General features: G+C 42.1%; 1 protein-coding gene across 12 annotated transcripts in view; it reads right to left on the reverse strand.

Moving 5' to 3' along the window:
- tenm4 (teneurin transmembrane protein 4) overlaps positions 1 to 14,988 on the reverse strand; it is a 159,138-nt gene that overhangs the window by 61,200 nt on the left and 82,950 nt on the right. For all 12 annotated transcript variants that reach the window (XM_069534265.1, XM_069534264.1, XM_069534263.1 and 9 more), the window contains 6 exons: positions 13,973 to 14,137; positions 11,924 to 12,138; positions 10,215 to 10,425; positions 4,871 to 4,972; positions 4,129 to 4,323; positions 1,719 to 1,919 (listed from right to left, as the gene is read on the reverse strand). In XM_069534265.1, coding sequence (XP_069390366.1) covers positions 1,719 to 1,919; positions 4,129 to 4,323; positions 4,871 to 4,972; positions 10,215 to 10,425; positions 11,924 to 12,138; positions 13,973 to 14,137 — 1,089 coding nt within the window. The remainder of the gene's footprint in view (positions 1 to 1,718; positions 1,920 to 4,128; positions 4,324 to 4,870; positions 4,973 to 10,214; positions 10,426 to 11,923; positions 12,139 to 13,972; positions 14,138 to 14,988) is intronic.

Genomic DNA, 14,988 nt, shown 5'->3' on the forward strand with positions numbered 1-14,988 from the left:
AAATATTTTTATATGGTTGATATAGGTGTAAAATTATTTAATTGACCTTAAAGTCAAAGAAAAGAAAATACTTTTTGCAAAATGCCAGTTTTTACATATTAGGGAAAGTTTAATCGTTACGTGTTGGTCTGTGTCAATGACCACGAACAAATCACATTTGGGCAATGAAAAACATATGTTTGATTCATTGTGAAACTGTAGTGGGTTTGATGCTGATCACTCAGGATGGATGTTAATAAAAGGTCTGAACAGGCTCTTATATTTCCTCAACACCTCAACAATCTACCAACAGGTTCACTTGAGGTTCTTTAAGAAAAACATCCTTCTTTGGTTGATGTGAGCTGACAGGCTGCTGGCAGAGCCCAACCTAAATCTTGCGTGACTTCGCTTCATCCTTAGAGCCTAAGATGGTATATTCTGTGCGTAAAAAAGTGTTTCTTACGCTCAGCCGAGCCTCGACTACGTCCCTGTGGACAAAATAAAGACAACGGCCACAATCCTCCAGAGCAGAAGAACGTATCATAAGCTGTGAGATTTGTGTCTGTATAAAGAAATCCGCAGCGCAAGAAGGAGCATTAACTTGCATGACATCATTCCTCTGACAACATTTCCTTCGTCCCTGCCAACAAAGCATGTGGTGAAAGTGGCTGAAACCATTCATAAGAGAACTAAATTCAGGGCAAACTCAACCAGAGATTGATTGCTAGCTGTGGACCTCTGACTGATCAATGATGTAAATAATTGAGGCTTTTGTGTGACAATTTTGTTTGAATATAATCTGAAATATTTACTTCTGTGAGGAGTGATTGCCAACATCATAATCAATCAAACAGTGAACTAAATTTTGACAAAAAAACGGAGGGGGTTGTTATCGGAGATGAAATCACAAAAGAACATGTTGTTACAAATATGGAAGAGTAAGACATTGTACTGGATACAGTAAAATATTGACTGTTTGTTTGAGAAAACTATTTGTCTGGAGCTGAGGATCAATACAAAAGACAGATTACATAACTGAGAAATGTCTAAAACTACTAATAAAGCAACGGCTGATGTTTTTATCTCCACAGCTGTGACTATACTGTATTAGATCTCAGTCTTTTTTTATTTCTTTATTTACCCAATTTATAGGTAAATGTACAGTGTGTAGTATTTAGTGATATCTAGTGTCGAAGTTGCATGTTGCAGCTGAACACCCCTCACCTCAACCTCTCCTTCCAAACATGAAAAAGAAACTGTGGTAGCCTTTAACTGTCATAAAAACTCAAAAAGTGTTTAGTTTGTCCAGTCTGGACTAATGTAAAAAACATGGCGGCCTCTGTAGAGAAGGTCCCCTCGATGTAAATATAAAGTATTTAAATATAAAGGGCCTTTTCTGGGGTAAAGAAAACTACAATTCATACAATTTAGATGAAACAAACTAGTGAAAACATCATTCTACATTAAATTTCTGCCAATAGTTCCCTTTCACCTAAATCTTACACACTGGACCTTTAAAGTATATTTTCCTTTTTATCCGATGCTCCTTTAACATACATCATTAAACAGCAGCTGAATCTATAGGCACCTTACATGGTAGCACAAATGTTGTTTCCACTGCGCAGAAAAAAATGCAATGTTCTCTGTGAATGTATTTGTGTTTTACAACTTGTTTGGAGCTGAGTTAGCACCAGTCCTTGAAAGGAAAATGTTTGCTCTCAGTCGAGGGAAGCACTCACCTGTGGAGCAGTCATGGCCTGTCCAGTTGGGATCACAGCTGCAGGTTCCGGTGTCTGCCAGGAACGCTCCGTGTCCAGAGCACTGGTCCATGCAGGAGGCCCTGGGGCTCTCACATCCTGGCCCTCCCCACCCCACAAAGCAGTGGCACTCTCCCTGGACGCACACCCCTCGCCCTGAGCACGTCGGATCCAGGCAGTCCACTAGAAGGGGTCCAAAGACACAATGTTAGACACAACAGTCACCCGCCGCGACTCTCTTTCAGCAGCAACCTGTCGTCTCTGTTTGAGCTTGAGTTAAGTGACAAAAGCGGAGGGAGGACACAGAACAGAAGATGGTGCAAGGACGCTCACTTTCTTTAAAAAAAAAACAAAGAAAAGATTTAGAAACAAGCAAATTAAACAGCTGTTTTCACTCAAGTCTCGTGGCACAAGTCTACAGGTACTGCCCACACTGCTGCTGTGAGTTTCCCATCATTTCAGAGTGAAAACTCATCCCAAAAAGAAAAGGTACCTTCATATGAGTTTGTTTATCTAAAGATAAACTCCTGAAATGTGAGTTTTTCCTGCCAGCACACATGAAAAAACTCTAGATAATGTCTGAATGAACTTCAGGAGATTACCCTGAGGGCTCACTGCGAGCGAGTGGGAGCGTTGATGACGTTTCTAACACCTGATTGAAGCAAAACGAATAAATGAATGAAAAAGAGGAGCCACACACGTAGAGAACAAGAGGTCACAAATATGTCAGGTTGTAAAGATAACGAGATCCAAGGCGCAGTGTTCATGTGGTCTGAACAAAAATGTGTGATCCCTGCGGTGGAGTTGCTTGAACGCTCCAGAGATTGTCCTGTTGTCATGAACGTGTTTAACCGGATTAACTCCTGCTGCGTTCTTCATATGTGAAAGACAAAGACCCCACTGAATGGACATTTTCTGAAAATTGCCACACCGAAAACTCTTCCCAAAAGAGAAATTGCCTTAATAGGAGCTTGTTTATCTAAAATAAAAGCCAAAGCTGGAAGTAACCAAAACGCCCATAAACAGAAGAAAATAGGGTTAAGTGAGTAGGAGCCTGGGGCAACATGAGAGACCTTGAGAGTGTGCTCGCTTACAGAGGCCTCGCACTGGCTTCCCTTCACTGTATCACTTCAAGTTTAATTCGTATGCAAATACCAAATTAAGGTCCGTTTCTATAGCTTCTCTTCCCTTGACTTGTTGTTAACTGAGCGCTCTCATCCTAAGGTGCAGGGGTTGTGGGAGCGTACAATCACAATAAATAACATTCTTTCTACCAGACAATATCTGTACGGTACACACAGATGGCAAATGGGTGCTGAGCAGCAGCGATGTCTCGCCACTGAGAGCAGCGGGCCGCGCAGTGGCAGCTCCCCTTTACCATGACATAAATGGGTATAAAGGCCGTTATGGTGAGACAAACAGGATCTCTCGCCTCTTAGCAGATGGTTTGGGCACAAGGCACAAAGATCAGAGGCTAACTGACAAGCAACTCTCTCCTGGCAATTAATCATCGTGGCTGAAGGTCGCACGGAAGAAAGGTAAAAATGTTAAAGGGCCCTCGTCCGCTGTCCCCTCCACTCCTTATGGCTAGCACTTCACCCGAAATAGAATGGGGGCCTATGGATGTCACAAACCCCCATTTATCAAACTCCCAGGGTCCATTTTTCATCCTGAACTGAGAGCCTTCAAGAGCTGACAAACACAATGGCTCCTTCAATCTTATCTGGTCAAGCTTTATCCAGAATCATGAATGTGGAGTTCCTCAGGGATTCACATCAGACCGTGAGTCTGAATTTCAAACGACAAACATTTCTGATTAAAGCAATTCCTTACATCCATGATATATATAGGAAAAATCCCCTAATATGTTTAATGTGATGAGTAACAGGTGTGGTGTTTCTATTATGAGTAATATCATTACCTCTGCCATAAGGAGGTTGTGTTTTTATTTGCGTTTGTTTGTTAGTTATGCAAAAAGTGTCAGATGGATTTTCACAAGATTTGGTAGAAGGATGCGAAATAGGGTGGGAAAAGACGTCATTAAGTCATGGTGCAGATCTGGATCAGAGGGCAGATCTAGGATTTTCTTTTTCTCTTTCTTTAAAATTGTGAGATTGGATGCTTTTCTACATGTTCATTGATTTCTCAGGGAGAACAATTCATGGATCTTGATAATAAAAAAGCTGCTATGTTTAGGGAGCTGATTTTAATGAGTGTGTGCAATTTGGAATGAATTTAAAAGTGGATTTATAAGGGGACTGTTGGGCCGTGGCAGAGGTATATTTTTAAATGTCAAGCACCAATGAGCTATGATGGCATTAGTGCAGCCACCCACAACCCCCGAGTTGCCTTAAATTTAGGATACATTACCGTGACTTATTAAAACAATCACCTTCTTCGCAGTTTTCCCCTTTGTAGCCCGGGTTACAGATGCAGGTTCCCACGATGCAGGTCCCATGGCTGCTGCATGTGATGTCGATGCACTGGTTGGTGGGAACGTCACACTCTGGGCCCTTCCAGCCGCTGTGACACATGCAGCGACCTTTAAGGTATTGACCATTCCCGCTGCATAGCACCGGACAGGCGGCTTTGAAAAGAGCAGACGGCACACATCCATTTGAATGGACTCCTCCAAGCATGGCTTCAAAGAATAGTGAGATTGTGCTAAACGCCTCGATCTGACAATGAGCTTCAGAGCCAAACGACTTAGAATACAGATTCTAGAAATATCACTATTGTGTGGCTGTTAAAATAAAATAAAAAAACAGATGGATAAGAGATGTGTAATGATGCAACTAAAACAAACTACTTCCACAAGTACAGCCTTGATTTCAATAATTGAAAGAACGAGTCTTTACCAATCCTGCAATTTAAAGCTCTCTCTAAATTTATCAAGAGATCTTTTACATGTGACACAATACTGCTTTAGAAGTGACAGAGGTAAGAGTGAATCATGTGTAGCGGCATCGTCGGATTTCAGAGGAAAGATCTGAAGAACAATTAAAAGTAAATGACAAATTAAAATGTCTCTGTTCGTGTCGTGCGGTGAATATAATCCGATCAGCAACGCGAAGCGCTGTGTGTGTGTGAACGTTGATGAATTAAAAACTTTTACGACGGTGGGATGAACTCACCTCGCCCACAGTCAGGTCCTTTGAATCCCAAAAAGCAGTGGCATGCTCCAGAAACACAGTCGCCGTTCCCAAAGCAGTTACTGGGACAGTCGTCGATAGATTCTGCAAGAGGGCAATCAGCAGCTTTTCTGAGTAATGTGGCATGAAAAAATAAAAACTATTTTCCTCCAACACATTTTCTCTGGCTTGATTATTATTCTTTTTATTCTATTGACAGTGATAAACACCAGCCTCCGATCCTGTCAACATTTCTGTTTCCTTCGCAAAAGCATTTTGAGTGTTACTAATGTTAGAGGGAGAATTGACTAAGTGAATAAACAAGTGTTGTGATCATCTGGGCTTCAAGCGGGAGTCACGAAGCAGATAAATGCTCAGAAGTTGCAGAGAGTGGAATAAGATGCTCACGTCGTTTGACAAACCTAACTCTGCACTTTCGACACAAGTAGGTGATTCAAAGCTTCAGCTGCACTGGTACCTCCGTCTTCCCACTGCAATATGTCATGTAAATAATAGTAATTAGCATCTTTTATAGCATACAATGCTGCTTAAGGTGCTTTAGCGGTGGCTGAGACGTCTCACACAAGTGCAAAAGTGACAACAAAAGCCACACAAGAGGAACACGACCGCGACGGAATTGAGCAACAACTGATGTTGACAGTGAAAGGAGCAGCTGTACCGTAAAACCTCAAAAAGACAAGCATCACATTTTAAGCGGTGACTGGCTTTATCACAGTAGGTAACTCTGCTTGTATCAATGTCAACACATTTGTCACTCACTTCCGTTAAGGTTGTTTCCATTGTGTTTGTTGTCACTTTTGCTTTTTGTGTTGTAGTGTCTACATTTGTGTTTTCCTTTAATGTGCAACAGAAGGGACAAGACATAGGAAATTTAATGATGTAAAAAAATATTTTCAAAAATCAAGGTTAAGATAACGATCAAAGAAAAAGCTTTTTTTTTTAAATTGATTAAATGCAGGATCATATAAAAAATCTTATGTACTTGCAAAAGCAGATCCATCATATAAACACACAAACAAATATGTTATATCAGGCTATAGAGGAACCTTGTCTAGCTCCATTTTGGCTAAAATCAAATAGTGTGAGATTTAACTAGATTGAAAAATCACTGGTGTGATTGATTTTAGGAAAAATTAATTAAAGTAACAAGAGTGAGAAATACAAAAATACTTTATTCTGTTCTTCTTCATGGAACACTCAAATAAAACTTTGTTCAGGCTGTACTGATTTTGCAGTGATGAAAGCCTCTGATCAGAAATGTGGGTTTTTAACCGCTGTTCAGCACAACAGCTTATAAGACACTGCAATCAGTTTTTCTAATGCTTGAACCTCACCCTGCAGTCGTTCTTTTTACTATTCAAGTTCTAAGAATATCATTGTTTCTCTCCTTCCAAGAAAAAGCTGCATAGAAATACACATTTCCTATAAATAGAAACCAGTATTTTCAATGGGAGCGCTGCCTTATTTGACGTAACAGTTTTCACATCTTGTGCATCCATTGGTTGTGATTCATCTCCTCTCCAGTTGATTGTGTAGCTTTATTCTTTTTTCACAATCTAGGGCATTTTTATCTAATGCAAACAAGAGCATTCAGAGCCCTCTCCGCCATCTTGTCCACTGATTTAACTTAAACTCAAATTAACAATGAAACCTCATTTCTACCACCGTGTTCTGACACTTGCTTTTATTAGGAATAAAAGTGACCAGTGATCTCTGAGGAACTCGACAGAGGCATTTTTTTGAAACACGATGCTCGCTGAATTAAGCCTGAAATGGTGCTGAAAAATATTCAGTCTTGTCCATTGCCTTCAGGCAGCAGAGGCTCTGAGGCAAAACTTACTGAACAAAGGATCTCTTGTGCTCCACAAAGGGCTAGAAATGTGAGCCATGGATTCAGCTTCCCTTTACTCTAGAGAGTCAATCATCACTGAGGATGCAACTCAAGACAGAGAGAAAAGACAAAGAGAGAGGGGGGGAGAAGGAGACGGAGGCAGACCAGAGGTACAGTAAAAAAAGAGAGCTGGGAAATGCTGCTGATGTCTTCTGTGCTTCTGGCTTGCCTTTGCCATGTTGGGTTAGTGAGGGGGAGACTATCCTCCGGCGTGGTGCAGGCAAATCAGCATTTTACTGGCGTTTTGATGGCTTGCAACAAGAACATCTAACTACAGTGGGAGGTCTGGGCTTTTCTTTTTCGCTCAAAGCTCGGGAAACCAGCGGAGTGTGTGTGTGTGTGTGTGGGTGGGGTGGTGGGTGGCAGTTAGGAAAATGAGGTGTGGTGTGTGTGCATATTTGCCATTAGAAATTCCTCCCAGAAGTGCAATTATGCAGGAGAGATTCTTGGCGTGAATCTTGCAGCTCATGCACACAGGGACAAAAAAAACAAAAAAAAACCTAAGTGGGTTTGTAATTTATTGCTCACCTAGCGAGGCACGGAAAGATCTAACTTTCAAAACTGCATTTCACTGACATATTAAGCATCAAGGCAGTTATTCTGTTCCACGTTAATGTGCCTCTAATTAAGGTTATCTTATCTTTATCTATCATGGGTATTTCTTTGGTGAACAACAAGCCGAGCCAGTTTAATTGAGTAATCTGCTCCCATTCTGAATGCTGACGCAGTTTAGCAGACTTCACACTCCCCATGTCTAATGTCTGTTTCCTCCGAGAGCAGGATGGGGAGGCCATGAATATCTCTTAGCCACACACTCGACATAGGCCAACGCATAAATCATGGATTCAAGCAGAGCTTCATTGAAATTCATTACCCTTCATATCAGGGGAGCTAACTATTGTGTGAGTCTCTGCAGTCGGCGAGGACAGAGTAGTGCGCAGTAGGCAGGTTTAATCAGCGTCTTGCCACGCTCTCCGAGGATGCTCAGCACCTTTGAATGATGGGCTGTTGCGTACAGAGTGAGACAGGATGGGGTAAGACGTTGGTAGTAAGTCTTTCTTCCCTTTGCCTTGCTCCGCTGTATGGGAAGCCATGTTCGGGCTGAAGCATGTCTGGCACCAGGCAGCAGGGACAAATGGCTTCATGCTTCAGAGAGAGACAAAACATTCAGTACATCTCAGATTGCCACGGAGCCACTGCCAAATAATGAGGAGTAACCCAAATTAAAGACGGGGACACTCTATCCCCCAGATGCCTCATGGGCATGGCTATGTGCAACGTGTAAACCTTCCATTTAAAGTGCAACTTCAGCCTCAGCTCAGAAATGCACTCCAGCCTCTGCATCATTTTGAATAATGGTGAACGTAGCGTTAGTCAGAAGGCCAATGTTATAATATAATAATCTGTAAAGCTATGTAACTGCAATGACATAAAATGTCCATCAAATAAACAGACATTGTCATACCTACAAATGATGTCCTCTATTCCGGTGTGTTTTGGCACTGCAGTGACATGTCTCCCTTAGAGAATGTGTACTGTAGGGAGGTGCCAAAGCCAAGGCTACACTACTGGAATAAGACCAAACCACATTTTGTAAATAAAACCAATTTCCTGAGTCTGATAATGAACCCACCCACGTTTGATTAGGGCAATAAATTAAAAATCTAATGATGTGGAGATGTCCCAAACAGTCGACTCCATCCCCCCTTTTCCACTGGTCAAAAAAATCCAAAACATCTGCTGATTTGAAAGACAGCGGGGTGAGAGAGCGCCTCGGTTGTTGGTGCATGTGGCGCACCCGGACAAAAAGACCCACAAAAAAGCCTTTACTGGAAATTTATTTTGTAATCGTGTTTATCCACGTTTAAAAATCCTGCATATACCTGCTAATTTTGTTTTAAAGGAGTGTGTTGCAATCCACCCACATTTGGTTAGAAGGCGTTATAAATTTCATGACGCAGAGATATCCTAAATGGTTTTAAACATCGGCCAAGAAGGTCCAAGATGGTTTGAAATGCTGTTTGATCCATGATATACATATTTCTATCCATCTGGTAAGAAGACAGTTAATGGTCTTCATCACAGTACATTAATATTATTGAGTTTACAGCCAACACATTTTGTGCAGTATTAAAGCTCACGATGCCTCACTGACGGTCAAATAAGACATTTTCTCTCCCACCAACACTGCTGCAAACACACTAATATAATTTTACTGCTGGTGTCTTATAAACAATGCAGCTTGTGTCTCTCTGTGCGCCTGTTCTGGATATTGCTCACATATATTTCTATACCTGGGCTACTCCATTTGAAGGTCAACTCCATCCCTCCACGGCTCAATACAATTCAGGCAGTTGGTGAGATTCAATTTCTGCTGAAGGGCACTTAACCGGTGACCCATTTTAGAAAGGGCCCCTCTGCCTCCCTCTGAGCTCCTGTGGGCAGATCAGCTCCAATACAAATGAACAGACGCAGAATTCTAGCTCTGACTAAGTCGGCCCCACCCCATCCTGTCCCTGTCCGCTGCACAGAATACCTTATCTACTTGTGTTTACCGTGATGCAAACCACAGGAGGCCTTCGTGGACGCTCAGCCAAGATGACATATAACATGACTCCCCCTCCTTGTGTCATATCATATATTACGTATTGAATTACAGGCGTTGTTGGCACAGCGAGGGGGGGGGGGGCACGGTGAATCTCTTGCCTGTCTCCACTTGGTGTTACATTGATGTTGAGGACAGCTTCTCATCGATCTGCTGCCTGGCACAGCCCCTGTCACAGATGGACTCTGGCCCAGGAGCTTTTAATTAAAGAGCATGTGAGAACAGCTCCCAGCTGCCGTCCCTGTGAAAGTCGACACCTCGGGCCCTCTCACACCTTGCTTGATACAGCAGTGCTAATCAAAGGCGCTTTAGGGAGAACAAAGAGGAGCGCACAAACCGAGAATCACCTTCACAATAAAAAAAAAAGACGTATGTTTGAAACCCAGCTGTGTGCTGCGTGCAGTCAGTCAGTCAGAGGAGGGGAATATCTCCCAGACTTTGATATATGGAGAGTAGATGGAAATTGGAGCAAATCGTGATCAAAAATGGCACTAGCAGGAGGGTACAATCATACTTTGAATTGTATGCAAATGGTTCCCAGAAGCTGGACCCCTGATTCGCTTGGAAGACACTCAGGCTAATGAGGATATTATGATCTCTCAATGCTCTACTCTGGGGCATGGCAGGGTAGCACTGATGTCCTGATTTTTGTAATAGTCAACTTCACCTTGATTAACCTGCACTTTCCTTGACTATTGAAATCTGCTAAAAACGGTCTCTGACTCATGCCCTGAGTCGGGGCTGTTGTGCAGTGCTGCTGGTTGGTATTATAGGGATTATGTGGGTTGCTATTACAGGTTTCAGTGGCGGGTCATGCTCGGGGCGCTCACCTATGGCAGTGGTGAGGAAGGAGACGGTTTCGGTTTCTTTTCCGTCGTTGTAAATGGCCAGGTGCCAAATGCCTGAGTCCATGTACTGGATAAAGCCTGTGTCGTGCGTGGTGATGGGCACAAGGCTCCGCTGCATCGCCACGGGCCCCTCCAGACCATGGAAGTCCTGGGCGAGAAGCCGCCGTCCATCCAAAAGCTCCACAAAGTCAAACTGTGGACAGACACACAGAAAGTGAGACAGAACGACGGACGGACCGCAGACATGCCATTAGAGTGACATGTGAGACTTGAGTGCTTTCAGCCGTCTCTATAGCGGTGCATCATGTGGTCTGCATGAATAACTCATCATTCCAGAGGAGCTTGAGTAAGTCCTGGAACATCATGGCTGGATAGGCTGTGTGATCATTTTGTCTTCCACATATCTTATGTGAAAGCCTGTTAAAAACCATTACAGTAGAAAAAAAAGAAAGCTGGGGTAAAACATTTTTTACTTACTGTTTACCAAATAATGTCTGCAAAGATTTGCTTCATATCAACAGTGACTCAATGAATACCAATGAGGCAGCGTTTCATTTTCATCTGCATAAAGAAAGAAGTCTTGACTCCTCTGCCACTCCGTGTGCAATCAGTCACAAAGCGAAAACCAGATTATTTTCTTTGAAGTAAAAATAGAGGGAAGACACAAACATGATTTTGCTTTGACTAAGAAAATGAATCACACTGGACATTAGTGCAAACACACAAAAAGAAATAAAGCTATGAACAATATGTTGAATTACAGTTGCATTTACAGCACAAATGTAAACTCTGTGAACCGAGCAGCCAGACGTGATTAATAGTGTGATATATCTGATTCCGTGCAGCACATAGATGGAGAATTAGTGCAAAGAAAAATCTCCTGTTCTTGGCCCCTTCGCTCTGTGTTTTTTGTGTGATTCATTGATGATACTGAACCCTGAAAGAAATTTGCCATAAATCCTTTCTGCAACAAAGAAAGTGATTCATAACACAATAGAGAGATTTATGAATTGGTTCATAACGCGCACCAACACAGTGAGATGGATTTTTTTTTTAACAATATTCCAATTCATATTCTGCAGCAGATGAGGAAGAATAGGGAAAAGAGGCTGAATCCTTGTACGACACAAGCACAGTGATTGTAAGTTGTGTCACAAAGAATCATTTTGTACAACTTGCTGCGGTTTTTCACAAACAAAACATAATGATTTCCTCACTGAAAAACATTGAAATGTGCCAAGTTAGAGCAACAAAAACATTTAGATCTGAAACTCTCCTTAGATCGGAATCAACACAGGCTGCATCCATACTGATATGTTTTAAAACCCTAACCCTATCACGTGAAGATTCATGTACAACGGGCATATGTGTGCCGGTGTAAACAGGAAGCAGGCTGTCTAAGATATGATGAGAAGTAGGATGAGGAAATCATTTTCTTGAACTGATGATGAGGTCGAACTGTTACAGACGGTGAGTTAGATTTCACCGCTCGTCCAGATGACAACGCAGCTACAGAGTTTTCAAACTAAAACAGCAGCGTTTTGAAACGTCTCTGTTTTAGGCACTTGAAAACTCTGCAGTAGTTTGGACGACAGATGTGCACGTAGCAGCAGTGATGCCTTTGAAAACGTGGAAGTGTGGATGCAGCCAGAGTATAACACTAACACTAAATACTGCAGAAAGATTCCCACCTGTGTGTGTGACGGAGGTAGACCTCTCCTTCCGTAGATCCCAACTAAGGCATCTTTGCTCAGGGACACGTTAAACTTCAGGTACATGGGATGATCAATGAAGACCTGGGACCTCCAGAAGATACCGGGAGGAATCTGCTGCGCGACCTTGCGTCCCACGTCAATCTCCCCCATATCTATATAGCTGTCATCTGGGAACAAGCTGTCCAATTTGCCTGCATTGCACACAAAGTAAATCGGTCAAAGAGATCACGCCATTAATCCAGCGTGTGGAGGGCAGAGAGAGTCAGTCTGCTGGAGCATGATAGTCTGACCATATCACACATATTCAATCACATCTCTGACAAGCAGAGGAGGGAAATATAATGAATGGTCTGACTGCTGCTGCCAGAAAAGTTTGTCCGGATTTTCCGATGAAGAGAAATAATAATCTGAGATTGTAGTCATGTCCTCAAGTGTTTTTATGTCAATTCTTCGGAAATGGAAAAACATTGTGAAAAACAGGTCACACTAATTATATGAAAACACCAACATCCAACATTTTATTTTTGTTTCACAAATCTCGTTCATTGAGGTAAATATTAATGAAAAGTTCTAAATAAGGATTCAGAAGACCAAACATATGGTGTGGAGATTGCACTGAAATCACAGCTGCTTCAATACTGTAATAAAACACATTTATAATTTAAGTAAAAATAATAAAAGTGATTACAGTAGGGAGGGATCTCTAATGCTAGCGCCCGCTCAGGTAGTCGCACATTCGCTGCCAAAAATGTGCTCATACGCTCCATAATGCAACTTATATTGGACTCTGTGGAAATGGCAACATCTGTTGGGCTGTGTCGATGAGCTAATTCCAGCCGCGATGTCGACTAAAGCAGACGTCCTTACAAACTACCCCCAGGACTCGGTGGCAGACACGGCTTTAGGTTACACGTGGCACGGCAGATGGCGGGCTTCTCAAAAGTCCATCAGCAGCAGTGGGATTTATCCAAGCAGACATGACACACTCCCTTCTCTCAGATCTGGACTTTGCATAAGGCTGCAGCACACGGGCTCATTTCCCCCACGTTGGGTTGTGTGTGTATCGATGCAGCACATTAATAGTGCACTCATCAGCTTGTTTAAATAAATCATAAGCCGAGGCCTGGGATAATAAGACTCATGGTTAAATTAAATGATTATTGTTCTTGGATGAAAAGAGGACTCGGATAAAAAGAGCTACACTGAATATCAAAAACTGTGCACATCTGGATCACCTTGATTAAACATTTAATAGCTCCACATTGGTTCTGGTGGAAAACGGTGCAGAATGAGACTTATTTAGAAAACTACAGCTATTGATTTCATATCAGCAGCGGCTGCCATGCAGGGTCTAAGCTCAGCTGTTGTCATGCTTGCTGTTTGCTCAACACACTTTCTGCTGTCTGTTAAATGAGAGAGACAACTCCTGGATTCATCTATATGGTAATGACCCCATCTTCTACCTATTGTAGTCTGCCAGTAGCAAATCACTCGGTTAAATCTGGGGCCCATTTGCTCGAGAATGGAACAGAGCAAACTTTTCTCAAGTTGAGCAGTTGGTACCGTGGGGTGAGCACATGCTTTCTTTCGCTGCCAGGAAAGGCAGCCCAGGCAAAAGGACATGAAAGGATCACATCCGTTCTGAAGGGGGCCGAGTGGCTAATCCCCCTCCAGCCCCTGGATACTCAGTCCCTTAAGCTGTCCCATTTTTTCTCTCCAGGAACAAATAACACTTTCCCACTTACAACAACTTTCATAGGATTACAAAGCAGATCTCTTTGCATACCAGGGAGACGAGCAGACACAATGTGAGGCTGGACAAGAAAATCATAAGAAACTCACTGGAGCTGCAAAATGTCATCTGTAAACTTGAAGATTTGAAAAACTTTTTTCCCCCTTGTGCAGTGTTTTCTGATGTGTATGTAACAGCTTGAGATGCAATTGGTCCTGAAAACAAAAATCTGCTGCATTTAGGATAGTTTATTTATATGGTTATATCCATAAACAAAAAAATATTGCACTTACTTTCATCTTTTCCTTTACGGTCCGGTATTTCTACACCAGTGTTGCCGAGTGGTGGCAAGCTCAGGTCAGTAGGGAAAGGTAGGCCACTGGTATTGTCCTCAGACAGCTGGTACATCTGTCTCTGCATCGGCTGCAGGTGCCAGTTTAATCCGAAAAGGTGCATGGCTGAAATGTTCAACATGAGGCAACGTCAGAATTGATTTGCTTTTAAGTGGCTTTAAACATATTTCATCATTTTCCAGCTATCTGAGTGAAAAAATGCTCTCCATAAATTATAAAGAATATATGAGAAAGTATTAGGGCCACGTTGAAGGAAAAAAACCAACTCATTATATACAAGTATAAAGTTGTAAATGAAATATAACTTAATACGATGGTCTACATTCCACATTTAAACACAGGCGACAGGCTTCTAAGGGTGGGAATCTGTAGGCACCTCATGACTCAATTCAGATTCAAATCAACAATTTGATCATGAAACAATTATCGATGCATGTTGATGAATTTAATTTCCATAAATGAGTAATTGTGTGGCTACTGGAGTGTGCATCTTCACTAGCCTATAGATATTTCCCTTAAAAATTACAAGTATCCTAAAAAACGTTATTCTTGTAAAACTACAACTGTATTCCTATAATATGACTATTTTTGTAAAAGTTTCCCTTAAAACATTACAATTTTATTCTTCAACATGGTCCATCTTAAGACAGCAACACCCTAAACTCTTGAGTTACACTTGCAGTATTTTTTGGAGGGTGCAGGGAATGTAATTATCCAAAGGTGACAGCTGAGAGATGGAGGAACAGAGACTTTATTCCAAAAGAATAAAGAACAATGCATGGTTTAATGGTTAATGGCATCTTTTTCAAAAGTGCTGAGGAGTTAGGATCAGAAGACGAATGACCCCAAGGGACAACATCTGTCTCACCAGACCAGCATCGGCATGAACCATCCCCAGAGCCCTGTCATTTTTCCTCACCCCTTCTACCTTTCAATTCCCTCCACAAAACTAAGGG

Source organism: Paralichthys olivaceus, chromosome 11 (genome assembly GCF_024713975.1).
Source record: "Paralichthys olivaceus isolate ysfri-2021 chromosome 11, ASM2471397v2, whole genome shotgun sequence".
NCBI lineage: Eukaryota > Metazoa > Chordata > Actinopteri > Pleuronectiformes > Paralichthyidae > Paralichthys > Paralichthys olivaceus.